At 37.7% G+C, this 14,428-nt stretch overlaps 1 protein-coding gene across 1 annotated transcript in view; it reads left to right on the forward strand.

Annotated features, from left to right (window-relative positions):
• FAM83B (family with sequence similarity 83 member B) overlaps positions 1–14,428 on the forward strand; it is a 49,917-nt gene that overhangs the window by 24,297 nt on the left and 11,192 nt on the right. Inside the window, exon 3 of the mRNA XM_035542979.1 lies at positions 12,050–12,214. Coding sequence (XP_035398872.1) covers positions 12,050–12,214 — 165 coding nt within the window. The remainder of the gene's footprint in view (positions 1–12,049; positions 12,215–14,428) is intronic.

Here is a 14,428-nt window from a genome sequence, read left to right on the forward strand (position 1 = left end):
CCACGTGTTGCACCACTAACTGTAGCTGCTGCACAAGCAGGTGACATCAGCGGTTCCTCCCTAATATCAGCGAAGGTTCCTGAAGCAAAACAAAGGAGAGCTGAACTCTTCTCAGTGACACCCTGTTAAAAAAATAAATAGTTAAAATCATCTGGTTCAATCATCCAACTGGTTGTTTACCCAGTGTTCTGATGTAAGGGTGTGCTGCTATATGGCCATATGCAGACTTAAATTAGTCTGTAATATGTGTTGCAAAATGCTGATCTGACCAACCATTGCTGTTGGTTTTGTCAGCAACGCAGAAGTTACTGCAGGTATTTGTCCAGGCACAGTAGTTTCGCTTATAAATGCATTTTATTATGTCACGTAGCTGAACTAGAAAAATATTAAAGATGACCCTGCAGGATATATGTATAAGATGAATTGAGAATTTGTCAGAGTTAAGCCCTGGGGAAACTTCTCATTATTCATCCTCTTCTGTTTGTTCAGGAGGATCATTGGCTTGCCTTCTTACTAACCCATAACTGACTGCCACCAGTAATTTTAAACGGCCTCGATTCTCTACATTGCTGGTTTTCACTACTGTATTATTTCTTGAATTGAACTCCTTAAACGGAATTTGGTCCATCTATGCGGCTTGAAAGTAGTGGCAGTGAAGATAATAGCAGGAAGCAATATTTCTGTTGTGAATGTTGTAAAGATACATAATATATATGGTCATAAAATTTGCAGTAAAACATATTTTAAAGTTTATGTACGGTGTGTAAGAACCCATTTTAAGTCCACATTCAGTATTCAAAATATTTTTTCCCCAATCCTAGATTTAACTTAATTTGACATTCTTCATGAAAGAGAGAGGGAGAGAGAAAGGAAGGGAACAAAGGCAAAGGGAAAAGAACAGGAAGGAGGGAGGGAAGGAAGGAAAAATGAGATAGAAAAAAGGGGAGGGAGGGTAACAAAAATATAATAATCTGTAAATCATAGTTATCTTGCTTGCAGCTTTGTGGCATTAGTGTGAAAATCTTTGAAATCATTAAGTCCTACAAACTGATAGAAATACTCCCACCCTGTCATAATATTCTTAGAGGACAAATGCCTTAAACATCTGTCCTCAACAAACAGTTGAGGACAGCCTTAAACATCTGTCCTCAAACAGTTGGCCCTCAAATTTGTACACCTCAGGTGTCTATTACTGACTTTTTAATCAAATATATAAAGCTAAATGCAAAAAGTGGAATCTTGAAGAAAGATTAAATAAGTGATATTTGAAACGATGTTTTTCCCACTTACCCTTCCCCAAATACATGATTAGCCTTTATTTATGTATGTATTGAACCTTGTGTTGGTTTTCCTTTCAGAAGTCAGACCTCCTTGGTCATCAAGCTGTTTGATGAACATTGAGCATGAGCACTGTTTCAGTTTTCTGGGATTTCCCTGATACTCAGTTTTATTAAAAGTGACCAGCAACAGACCAGGGAATTGCCTCGCAGAAGTGTAAACTATCCAGGTCTGCTAATTGCAGTTATTCTCAAAAATATTACTCTATTGCTAATGGATTGTAATATTCCTTATTAACCATATGAGAAAAGAACATCATCCCATTTCTTTCCAAATACTGACAGGAGCCTCTGTTGAGGACTACTTTTTCCACTTTGGTAATTACCTTCACTATGCAGTGAACTAAGGGAGGTTTTTAACCAGAATTGGTTCTCATCTCAGTTGTGGTTCTGTGGACATCTAATAAGGTCTTGTGAAAGGACATCCAATTTTTTATTCCACCTTTTTTTCCTCATTTATCTCCCAGACAGTTTCACCAGCAGTGTTCCTTAGGATTATGAAATATACCTTTTGGAAGAAGAGGTTTTGGGTGTCTATAGATGACTAACTACCAACTACTAATTATATAATTAGGAATTGCTTCTCAGTATTGAGTATAATCAGGTCATGCTCATTGGTCTGTAGGCTTCCACTAATTTGAAATTCAGCAATTAAACACTTTTTTTTTTCCACTGGGCACTGAAATCCAAAATAGTTTTGTTTTCTTTTGGATGCAATGTCTTTTATGTAAAAAAAAATAATCATTTTTAAAAATTTCTTATGAAATTCTGTTAGTTGCTGCAAGGTCCCCATGGTATAATGCTCAAAGTCTTCCTGTGTAGCTTACAAGTCCCTCCCAACTGTATGTTTTTATTTTTCTGGATACTAAAAATGTTTGGTAGACCAATGTTTGGTGAGGCATTGGCACAGGTTGCCCAGAGAAGCTGTGGATTCCCCATCCCCGGAGGTGTTCAAGACCGGGTTAGATGAGGCCCTGATCAACCTGATCTAGTGGGTGGCATCGCTGCCTATGGCAGGGGCTTGGAACTAGGTGATCTTTAAGGTCCCTTCCAACCCAAGCTGTTCTGTGATTTTATGGCCATCACCAAGACTGCATATATGCATTCAAAAGTCTATCTTTCTGATCTATAAGCAAGTCTGAATCATGTCAGCTTTATGTGCTGACTTGGATCCACCAAAATCTCTCTGCTTTTAGAAGCATTTGACAAAGGTATTGTTTTTGAAACGCTTCATCTACCTCTGTTATTTTCCAGGGTCTACTACAGAAGTGCTGTTTCCACCTCTGCCTTAAGCCCTCACCTGTCTTCTTTGATTATTTTCTTATGTGCTGAATGTGTCTGTAGTACATATTCGTTCTTTTAAGTAACAAGGGACTGCAGGCAGTATTATACTACTGAACAATATACTTATGGTTTATTGGAATTTTTTAATCTAAATAATATATATACTAGCAGGAGCACATAAGATACATTAAATATGCTGCTTATGTATAAAATATGAATATTAGATATTCAACTCTTCCTATTTCATTTCAGAAACATATGTTTACTATTAAGGTCTTGAAGATGACAAACACTACACAGCACTTGCATAAGCAAACTTAAAAGCAAAATTATTCTTCCCAGTCTAGAAAAGTTGGTCTGAATCACCTCTTTTTCCTATAAATCTGCCTTTAACTAAAGGGGATCTTTCTTTGTTTCCAAGGGTCTAATTAACAACTGCCAGCAAAGTTGTCTACTTTAAAGAAATATTGCTTGTTTTTATAGGTTATAGTCTACAGCCTGTAAGTATTTATTAATATTGTGGTTTTCTATACATTGTCAAGTTTTTTAAATATGTAAACTCTCAGGAAGTGGCGTTCAGTGTTGGCAGTTTGTTTATATAGGATAGTTGAGGCCTCTGAATGGAGCTGTGGGAAGGCAGACTGACCCAGAGCTTCATTCCATTTCCCCTCTGAGAAACTCCGCCAAAACCTTTTTTTATATGTGCATAAAAATTTTCTTAGAGAATTTTATCCACTTTAGTTCAAATCTCAGGCATTTACTTTGATTACTTGATGAGCAGCAAAGACTTGATGAGCAAAAAAAGGCATCCAGTCTGGTTTTCTTTGGCATAAAAAATATTTGTAAGCAGGAGCAAATTGAATGGGCAATTTTAGTACACTTTTTCAAACGTTTTTGCCACTTTGCATTTTTTTCCCCAGAGTTTGAGGAGGCTTTTCCCCATATACTTAGCTGTGCATGGCAAAGCATGGCAGCCATTCATAGTTTCAAGTATTGAGAGGCTTCTCAAATGTGTGGTAGTAGACTCATACTTCCCTGGACAAGGTACAAGCTTGCCCAGAACATCTGCTGCTCTTACTCTGATTATTCAGTGGAAATCTCAAAATTGAGAATCATCGCCAAGGCATGAGGTTTTCAATGCTGCAGAGCACATCAAAAAGTACAATTTATTAAGAGTTTAGCAGAAAGCATGTTCTAATTACTGTTGGCACTTTAAAAAAAAAAATTAAGGCTCACTTATCACATGGTCACGCACTGTTTGTTTTTAGGCAGTCACTAAGTAATGCACACATGTATGAGTAGTACTTACAAGCAAATTTAAAATAAAAAGTATATTATAATATTTAAGCATACTGAACATTCTCCAAATATTAAGGGATCTGGTGAGAACCCACATATTAAAGCTGCTAATATTCTTTTAAATAAGAAATTATTTCTAAAGCAGCAAGTCTTTGAAATTCATCGTAGAGAAAGCCAGAGGCTAGAGAAGTACTTTTTGTTTTTTGTCATGAATTTTCATTCTGGTCTAGCTGGGTCGCAGGCTGTCAGAAAATCCTGGCATTTCCTTTCTGTTTGCTTTCCTCAGGAAAAGCTTGGCAGCCTCCCAAAACAACAACTGAATAAGAACATTCTGAACAGCTCAATACAATTATTAAAATCCTGCTACCCAACCAGCTGCAGCACACATGGCACTGAGAATGGGATCTGATAGAGCAAGGACATGAATGGCAAGAGAAGAAAGGGCAGAGCAAGCTCCCAGACACATTCCCTCCATAATGCCAAGGATTTTCTGCTCTGCGTTATCTGCCTCTCTGTAGGACCTCTGCCCACTGCTGTTCACAGTGACGGAAAACAGCTTGCTCATTAAATACCAGAAGTGGTTTACTTATTTATGGGAGCATTGCAAGAAGGACGGAAAGTGTTAATACTGAGCATTGTGAGTGCTTGTTGCTTCAACCAGGCTTGGCAGTTCTCTTTGCAGATATAAGTAAATCTTTTTTTTTTTTTTTTTTTTTTTTCAAATTTTGGTAAATCTTTTCCTGTCTGTGCTGTGGCAGTCACTGGGCAGCTGCTGTTTCTCCACAGAGTGTTCTAGCTCTTTCCTTTCTTCTAAGGGTTAGGCTTATAAATGCTTCTTGGAAAGCCCCCAGGAAGAATCCTCCGACTATCCCCTTCCTCTCCCTGACTTGCAGAAACTCGAGACTGCCTGCATAGAGGTCAGCTTCAGAGAAATCATCACCTCTGCTGCCGGCTGCAGTGAGGTAGCGCCTCCTTAATTCGGTCAGATCAAACTGTCTTCTTACTAATCCGTCAGCCAGAATAACAACTACCAAACCCATAGATACAGATCACATTTATAGAATTGATGCAGCTCACTCCCATATGTTTTGCAAGATACCTATAAATTTAGTCGTGCGTGAATTCAAAGTGACAGCACTGAAGGTGTCATTTTAAGACACTACATGGTATGTGACAAGCTAGCTCAGCCTGCAATAGCTCTCTGAAAGGTAGTGCAGAAGGCTATTATACATTCACTTTTCAGAGAAAACAGTATTATCTTCACTTCAGATAATTTTTCTTCTCTGTTATCTTTATTTTCATTTGTAGAAGAGCTAATCCTGACCTTCTCATCCTCCTAGAGACATGCTAAGCAGCACAGAAGTTACCAAAGTGAGCAAAAGGTAGAACTGTCAGGTGATTAGAAGATGGCACGTTGCGAAGATTGGATCTTCCCAGCGTATTTCAAAGTTAAATCATGTCGTTTTTCAGAGCTGCTGTTACCATTTCCATATCATTCTTTGCTGCCAGCATCAGAGCATATTCTTCCCCATTACTGATTGCTAGAAAGTTCCCCACCACACAGCTTTCTGACATGTTTCTTGGGCAGAAGAGATTAGGCTTTGCCGTGAGGGCTAGTCAGTTAAGCATAATTAAACTATTATACACTGCTTTATTCCACTGTTCATAATTTTGGGAGAGTAATTTCCATTGGTTTCCCATGTTATATTGCAGGAGATGTGTAGACTTTTTTTGGTTTTCCTTCCTACACAGTGTTTCTTTTCCTGCTGCTTTTATTCACACAAGTTTTCAGTCATGTTGAGCATACCTAACATCCTTTTACAGAGAGAAGTTGTTGTGGTTATTGAAGACTGCTGATGTGCATGTTGAAGTTAATTTTTATTCCATTTAAGCATAGTTTTCACTTTAAAATACTTTTGCTGTGTAGGCAGCACATGACACAATAAGCTGGGGCTGGATGATCAGAACAGAAGATGCACTCAGCTCTGAGCTGTGTACTTTGCAGGTCTTCAGAACTGATGGCACAAATGTGATTTTGGAGTAGCAGGAGGAAAAGAGGATAGTGAGGGCTAGGAGGGCTTGCTCGGTGGTTTGCATAGCTGCTTGTTGGAGTGAAGTGCCAGACTTCAGCCTACAGTTCATTAAATTACATTTAAAGAAGGTAATAATGGAAGTACATTTCGCAGTACACGGTATGGTTATGGTCTGTTGCTCCCTGAATGCAGAGCCAAATTAAATAAATCAAATATGGTCTCAAACAGCCAATTTTCATGATAAGCCACTACAAGTAATGACATTAATTTCATGGAAGTTGCATAAGTATAAATCACCTATTTGTTCCATTATATTGCCACAGTAATTGTAGGACAGTGGGTCATACTCAGATGTTTGTTTATTAGTTGTATGTACGCTCCTGTTTACAGAGGAGGGGTTCCCCCATTATATTCTGCTTCAACACTTAATCTCAAGACTTCTGATCTGCTACATCTGCTATGTGAGATCTCAGCAGTTCTGCCAGCCCAAAGGTGACCTGGGATATTCAGGTGCAAGTCACAGTGGCTTGAAAGTACGCTTTGCAGTGGAAGAATGTGTTGTGCAAACCATTTCAGAGCTGTGTTAAATTTTGAAAATTAATATGAAATTATTGTCTTAGGAGCACTCTGGTTTGAACAACAGTGACAGAAAGTGTGCACATCAGGAGATCGACTGCATACTGCTAACAAGAATTGCAGCAAGCATAAACTGGACCTGTCTTATGGACTCCCAACAAAGCATGATAATTTGTAACAGACATATTTTACAGCTTACTACTGGGAAGGCTGTCTGTAGTGGTCACAAGATTTGTCTCTTTTTCTTTTATGGCACCCAAAACCCGTGCAATCAGTTTGCACACTGTCTCGTGTTCCTAGCAGCAAGGTGTACACTAGTGTATCTTCCTTCTGCACTGTGTTGCAAGGGTTGCTGGCTGCCTTCTCTCTGAGAAAGGCCAGATTCAGGCAGCACCATGCCTGTGCCACAGGGAGATTCTCTCTAATACAGAGAACTGTAAAAAGAAATTTAAATGGAGTACCAGGGAGAAGGCTGACAAAAATAGAGTTAATGTTTCTATCTGAAACATTAGTTCTTTGGTCCTGGGGTGAGGAAAGGTGGTGGTGTTCAAAAGCACTGCACAGATTTTTGTCGCAGGATGTAAACCCAAAGTAAGCCTCCTGGAAGTTACAAGAAATCAATATTCTTGCAGTGTAGGTAGGTCCTTAGCATTATTCCCTAATAGGTTATTGATATCATGGTAGGTGTCTCCAGTAAAGCCTGACCTAAGAAAGCAGCTGCATTAGAGGATTCCTCTTTTTTACCGTTTGTAGGAAAGGAGGTGTTAAATGACACACTCTGCAAGATACTAAGCAAAGAATGGTAATTACTGCTTGTAAAAGGAGTAAAGATACTGGGATAATGGAACTGTCAGTAGCATAGACCTAAAGATCACTAGCAGTAAAAGACCTTTAATTACATCTATGCCTTAATGTCAATACACACGCATAAAAAGGGTTGATTTTGATGTCCTAAAATTAAAAAATTGAAAGGTTTTTCTTACCAAATTTCGTATCAAAAATGGGAGAAAAACTTCTCGTTGTTCTTTATTCATAGCCTCTGTTTTGTTTCTTTAAGCCTTATAACAGAGTTTATAATTATTATCAAATATGGCAAGATTTGCTTGCATTTTGACAAGGACAGAAATTGAGATCTTAGTCATCGAACTGCAGACTTGGTAATTTGGGAGGAACCTCAGGAGGTCTTCAGTCCAACCTCCTGCTTCAAGCAGAGCCAGTGTTAGGACCTGACCAGGTTGCTCAGGGCTTTATCCTGGTAGGTCTTGAAAACCTCCAAGGACAGAGACTACAGAAGCACTATGAGCAACCTGCTCCAGTGCTGGACTTTCTGCATGGGGATAAGGATTTTTCCCTGTATCAAGTCAGAACTGTTCTTGTTTCATTTTGACCGTTGTCTTTTGTCCTGCCACAACTGTGAAGAACCTGGCTGCATCTTCTTGAGACACTCCCTTGTAGGTGCTGGGGACTGCTGTAAGGTGCCCTGAAACTACCTTTGCTCCAGACTGAACAAGCCCAGCTCCTTCAGGCTCTCTTCACAGGGCAAGTCCTCCAGCCCTGATTATCTTGGTGGTCCTCCTCTGGCCATTTTTCTGCCTGTAATTAAATATTTCTAAAATGTTAATGTATGAAGCTCTGCTTTTCTACTGCAAGACATATTCTTGGTTTCAAGACAGTACTGAGGAAAATATAATATGGCATTGCTGATGCCTTTATTTAAGTTGATAAAACTATCAGCTTTATTAGAAGTAATGTTGTGTTTATTGATTTCAGCAGATTTTCTTCATCTGTAAGGATGCCACAACATCCAAAATATAACCTTAAAAAACATTCACTACTTTGAAAAAGAGTTGGAAGATAATAAGAAGAGATCAGTGGTAACAACCTAAGATGATTTAAATTTAATTTGGGGGGAAGAAAAGTAGTATAAAAATTGTTTTCTGCACTGGCTTCACCTTTAATTGGTCATTGAAATGTTTGTTTTTTTCTAATTTCAAGTCAGGTGGCAGTACTCCACTTTTGCTGTGCATAATATCAGCGTGTCTGCTCTGCCAACTATTCTCTCATCCCTGAAAATGTGAAATGTTTATTATTCCCGAGGGCCATTTTTGATCAGGGTGATGATCAGTTTCCTACATTTGGCAAGTTCTCCCAGAAATCTGGCGCTTTCAGCTGAAAACTGCTGCACCTATCCAGTATCCCCTGCATGGTTGGATGGCTTTTGCATGTCCTTATAAAAGTATTGATGCTTGTTTTTGCAGAGAGCCCTGCCTTTTGGAAAACAAATATGTTTTGGAAAGAAAATTGCAGCTTATAAGGAAGCCTGGAAGTGTACTGTAAGACACTGAAGTGTTCTGTCTTGGGGGATTTTCTTAACACAGGATAGTGCTTTTATGCCCAAAAGAAACAGAATTTGTGGCATAGCCAGTTTTCTGAGCTCTTTGCTGCTCTTTAAATTCTATCCCTTGTCCTTTTCCTTGCTGGATTTCATTGTTACCTGGCTTCCTCTTGTAAGTATCAGTGTGGAAATTCGTTCTGCAATTTCAGAAACAAATGTGTAACACTGTAGTGACATCTTTTCTTCCAAAGTTATGCAGCAAATAACTAATCCTGCAGCTGATATTAGAGCTTTAAGTAAAGGTATTTTCACATTACAGAATACCTATTTTGGAGGAACTGCCTAGTCTTGGTATTCTTAATCAAAACTTGGGACTCTGAATTGGGTTTCTCTTTATCCAAGCTCAGTACTCCCTTGTGCTTCAACTCCCTTGGGAGTTGGCAAATATACCCAAGGAATTAAAAATTAAGGGAAGTTTAGTACACTTAAAAGCCTGAATATTCTGATATTTATGGGATCCACTCTCTCTGCATCAAAATATGTAGTTTATGACCAAATATCTAGTTTGACTTATAGAAATCTACACACAGAAATAACCTTATCTCTGTAAATTACTGCTTTTACTTATCAGTGTATGTTGATACATGACGCAAATTTAGCACTCTTCTTTCCTTCAGCAATTTAGCCTACTAAACATTAGTGTTGACAGGATTAATTGTGTTGCTAAAAGTGAATGGGCAGACTAACAAGGGTATACTTCACAAGTAACCTTTGATTTCCAGGGAGTGGAAAAACAAATGTCCAGCTGGTTGTCAAATCACAAACATGGCTTTGCAAATGTCCTTAAATCTGTTGAGGATTATTGAGTTAGCACAAACTTCAGGTTTCAAAGTGTAATGCCTATTCAAACTTTGGAACTGAAACCTGCTTTTTCTCACAATAATAGTTTGGTACTTCATAGAATTAAGTCTAAAATTTCAAAGTTAAAAGGGTTAAGACCTGTTCTACTAGTGAAGACAAAGCGGGGTGCTCTGTTCATTTCTAAGGTTTGGTGTATCTGCATATCTTCAACAGCAGTGATTGTTTTCACTAGTAGTGCACAGCCAGCACTCTCATACCTGCTTATTTTTTCAAGTCATCTCTCCCTTCCTAAGACAAATATGGCCATTCTAGTCAGCTTTGGTTTCAATTTGTATTACTCATTCTAGCTGTTTTTTTGTTTGTTTATATGTTTTCTGTATGCTTCCAGTATAATAGTCTTTGTAACCACAGATGCTGCAAATTAGCATCATAGATATCTGCCATAGGAAAGTGTTAGAAGGATTTTTGAAGTCTGTACTGTAGATTTTAAATATTTCATGTATTTATGTCAGTTTACACTACTTACTCTGGATTTATCCCATAATTTAAATACATTCTTTAATATAACAATCTAAAAGATCTGAAGAAAAGGAAAGATTAAGAAGAAATTGAGGAGATCAGAGGGAGGGGGACACAGATAATGAAACAAACCTATTTGGGAACAGACTTTCTTCTTTGATCTTTTTACCTAGCACACTTGATCTACATTGGCATACTTCTGTTTGGATGTAAGAGAAACAAGACAGATGAATAAATAGGGTTGCCATGTCCAGTTAACTTTGTGTATCTGAGTCAAGACCAAGCAGAAGTGATGAGTCAAAATAAACTTCTGTGGTTTTCTTTCTTTCCTTTCAAATGTAGATGAAAAAATAATTTGTACTGTTAAAAAACAGTTGTTTGTGTGTTGTGTTTTTTTTTTTTAATTATTTATTTTCCCAAAAAGTCAGTTAAAAAAGTGAGGTAATACATAGGGCATTTGAAAGAATTCAGTTATTTCATGCTATTCAGTTCCTCTCTGACTGGTGGATTTGTAACGAGTCTTTTTACTGCCAGGTGACATGTTATTGTAAGCCAACTCCTTTCATTTTTATTGCTTCAGGAGCTGTCTTTACTTTCTTAATGACATTGTTATTTTATTTTTTATTCTTGGTCAGCTCCCATTTGTATTTCTAGTGTTCTAAGTATATATTTGCCATAAGTGAATCTTCTGGTTCTGAGCAAGCACATTCAAAAAGGCAATTCAGATGACTGACTGGAGACACAGCATTTACCTCTGTGTGTGCAACATCCTTTACCAAATTTTGTGCGTAAGATAAATGTTTCAGTTCCAGAATAAGATGAGTGATTGTAACTTTACAATTACACCATTATGGTTTAAGTATATGTTCAAGTACGGAAAATTTAAGGATGAGTGAAATTGGTAAAGCAAGCTCACTATCAAGCCTACTCTTATACCTGCGATAGGCTTTATTTGATTTGAATTTGCACCTGAAAAGTTTCACTGGGACTTTTTGTGAAGACTCTAATGGGTAAGAATAGTATTTTTAAAAGTTGCACAGGCATCTGTTCTCCCACTGTTATTTCCTCTATTTCAGTATTACTTCATTCCAAATTGCTAATGATAAGTAAATTGTCTATCATCTCCAAAATGCGATTAGCAGGACATTGCTTTTCCCAGTCAGAAATACCTGCATTTTTCCCCTAGGTTGAATGGCTGGTGTTCAGCACTCTCTAATCTTCCTGAACCAACCTCTCACCAGCTGAGGAAGTTTTGTCCCAGTGAGTGTGCTGAGTCAGTATGGGTGCTGAAGTCTTCATCAACTCCCCCACCTTTTCAATGTCTGCTTATTGACTCCTTCAAACTCCCAAACTATTAGTTTTAGGGAAAACTGTGAAGACAAAGAACAGCATTTAGATTAGGTTGAACAACCGCCTTGTACAAAAACAGTGTTATCTGAATTTTCTATTATGCAGTCACACTGCAGTTGGCTCCATTTTTTTCACTGTATTGCTTCCCATTCCCTTCTGTTCCACTGGCTTTCCTTTTCCCTATAACACCCATTCCTGAACTCACACACAATACAACAATTTGCCAGAGTTTGCAGTTTGTAATGACTGTCGTATAGGCAGTCACCTGACCTCTCAAAAAGAAGATCCAGTGCTCTTGAGAAGCCTTCTGGGTTAAGTGGTACCCCACGGAAAATATTAGAACTTTCTGATGCATGAATAGCATTGGTATGTTAGCTGCAAAGTGCAAACTTCAGTGAAGAGTTTCAAATGTGTGTTTATACAACACAGTAATTTTTGTCTTTTCTTTTTTTCAGGTCATTGCCATAGTTATGGATATGTTTACAGATGTGGATATTTTTAGAGAAATTGTAGAAGCATCTACAAGAGGGATTGCAGTGTATCTCCTGCTTGATGAGTCAAACTTCAGTCACTTTCTGAAAATGACGGAGAAACAAGGCTGTCAGGTTCAGAGGCTCAGGGTAAGACTTCTTGTGTTCCTGTGCTTGAACATTTGCTAGTCATTCCTCTGCAACCCAAAGAAAAGACACTATTATTCAAAACCTCATTATCAAATACTGCTATATCAAATTAACTATGAGGTATAATCTGGTAAGCTCTCAGCAGAAACTTCTCTACAAATGTTATTCTCTTTAGAAAAGCTTTTATCTTTTTCGTGTGCCAAAACAAGAATATTTGATAGAGTTACATAATTTTTCCATATTATTTATAAAATATTTTTCCATTATTATCTCCTTAGGCATACTACAGGTTTGAAAAACTTTGCTTCCTATTGCTTTATGTTAAATTAACCTGCAAATAAAATCATAAAGCTTATGCAAATTGTTTGGAATAATAAATGGTATACTTCATTTCATGATCTTTTTGTTAAATGTGATTACTATTAAAATGCATTAAAAGGACTGGGATTCTGTTTTAGTTTCTGTTTAGAAAGCACTTCTTATTAAGTCTGTCTACAGCATACAGTATGAGTAGGCTTACTTTTATACATTACATATGTAATTTTGCCTTATGAGAAAGATAATTAAGAGAGGACTGATGTTTACATTTTTCACCCAATGTCCTGCACCACCCTCCTATATTAGGGAATAGAATGCTAACCATATGCTGCACTGACCTGACATAAATGCTTCATAAATACTTCTAGGTTTACTGTCATTGTAGATAGCTCTGAAAATGTTCCAAGCACAGTACCAGAGTTTCTCTGTAAAGCCTTAAACTCTTCCTTGGCTGAACTTCCATATAGCTCTATTTGCAATTCCTTGTTTCTTAACTAGTTGGGCCATGTTTACTCCTGGTAAAAATATCTCAGAAGCTCTTCTTACAAGCATGCATTTTAAGAACCCAGTCTGAAAAACAGATGGAAGTAGACTGTTTTTGTGAGGATAAAGAAGGCTTTTTTCTTAAAGTTTTGGAACAAACCTGTATTTTATACAAAGTTTTGCTCTGGAGTGTTGACTTAGACCCTTAAAAGTATTACCACACCACTTCCCATACTCGTTTCTGGTGTGGGGGATTTGAGCATGTGGGATTGCCCTCTGGTGGCCTAATACACAAAGCTATGGGAATTTTTGAAAAGAAAATGTCACAAATATTGTGGGTCTGTAGACCTTGGTAGTAATTGCCCTCATAAAGTCAGTATTTGGCAATAGTTCCATACACTGGAACGTCAGACAGCATTGTTTCCTAATTACTTGGGTTAACTTTGCCATAAATGTTGCTAAAAACAGCGTACATTTCTTTTTAATGGCATGAGTTTTATCCTGCCAATGTAAAACAAATTAGGAGCATTTTTTTCAAGCTCTGTCTTGAAAAATGTGGTAATATGCATTTTCAAACTGATTCTGTATAATATGTATCTATAGCTGTTTCTAACTCTTGGGGTTGATTTGGAGGTTTTCTTTTTACTATGGTTTTATAGACCTACAGACATTTACACTGTAGTTGAAAGAACTCACATTACATACATTAGACTGAATTTGGTATGGATTTGGTATAGATTAGTGTGGGTTGGAGAGGTTTGGATTTGGCCTCTTTAGTGACATTATGTTTTATATGTTTCTGTCGTGTAACAATGGGAGAAACATTTTTAGGCTGAAAGGTTTACTTGGAATGCTTCAAGGTTTATCAGAAAATGAAAAATGTATGCCAAAGAGCTAAACGGTAATCCTGTTGTGTGCTGGGTTTCCAGTTCAGCTTGTAGTAAAACTCTTCAGGCTCCTCATCCAGGTGCTACTCCCAGTGACTGTTGCTCTAAAAATAAAAGCTTACTACTCTCACAGTAATTATCCTGTGTCTTTCTTCAGGATGAAGGGAAGCCACTGGTCACTGTGAAAGAGCAGTCAATACTTTGGCAAGGTTTCTGTCTCTTTTTTTCATTGCCTCAGTGCTTCATTGCCTTTTTGTGCTTTTGGCCCTCCTATTCAGTGAAAGCAAGAAGAGGACAGATGTAAGGATATATTTCTTTTTCCTCAAGATGTAGCAACAGCAGCACTGGCCTTGTTATTCTCTGGCATGATTTGGTTCAGTCTTGAGTATGGCAGACATTCTTCATCCTGTGCAGTCATGGGGAGGAGTTACTCTCAAGCTTTTATGACTTAGTCAATATACTCACTGGCTCTTTATCTCTTCCTTTGAATCAGTAAAAAATGAAATGCTGGCATGAGAGAGACTGT

This window comes from Cygnus atratus, chromosome 3 (assembly GCF_013377495.2).
Source record: "Cygnus atratus isolate AKBS03 ecotype Queensland, Australia chromosome 3, CAtr_DNAZoo_HiC_assembly, whole genome shotgun sequence".
NCBI classification, from domain to species: Eukaryota; Metazoa; Chordata; class Aves; order Anseriformes; family Anatidae; genus Cygnus; species Cygnus atratus.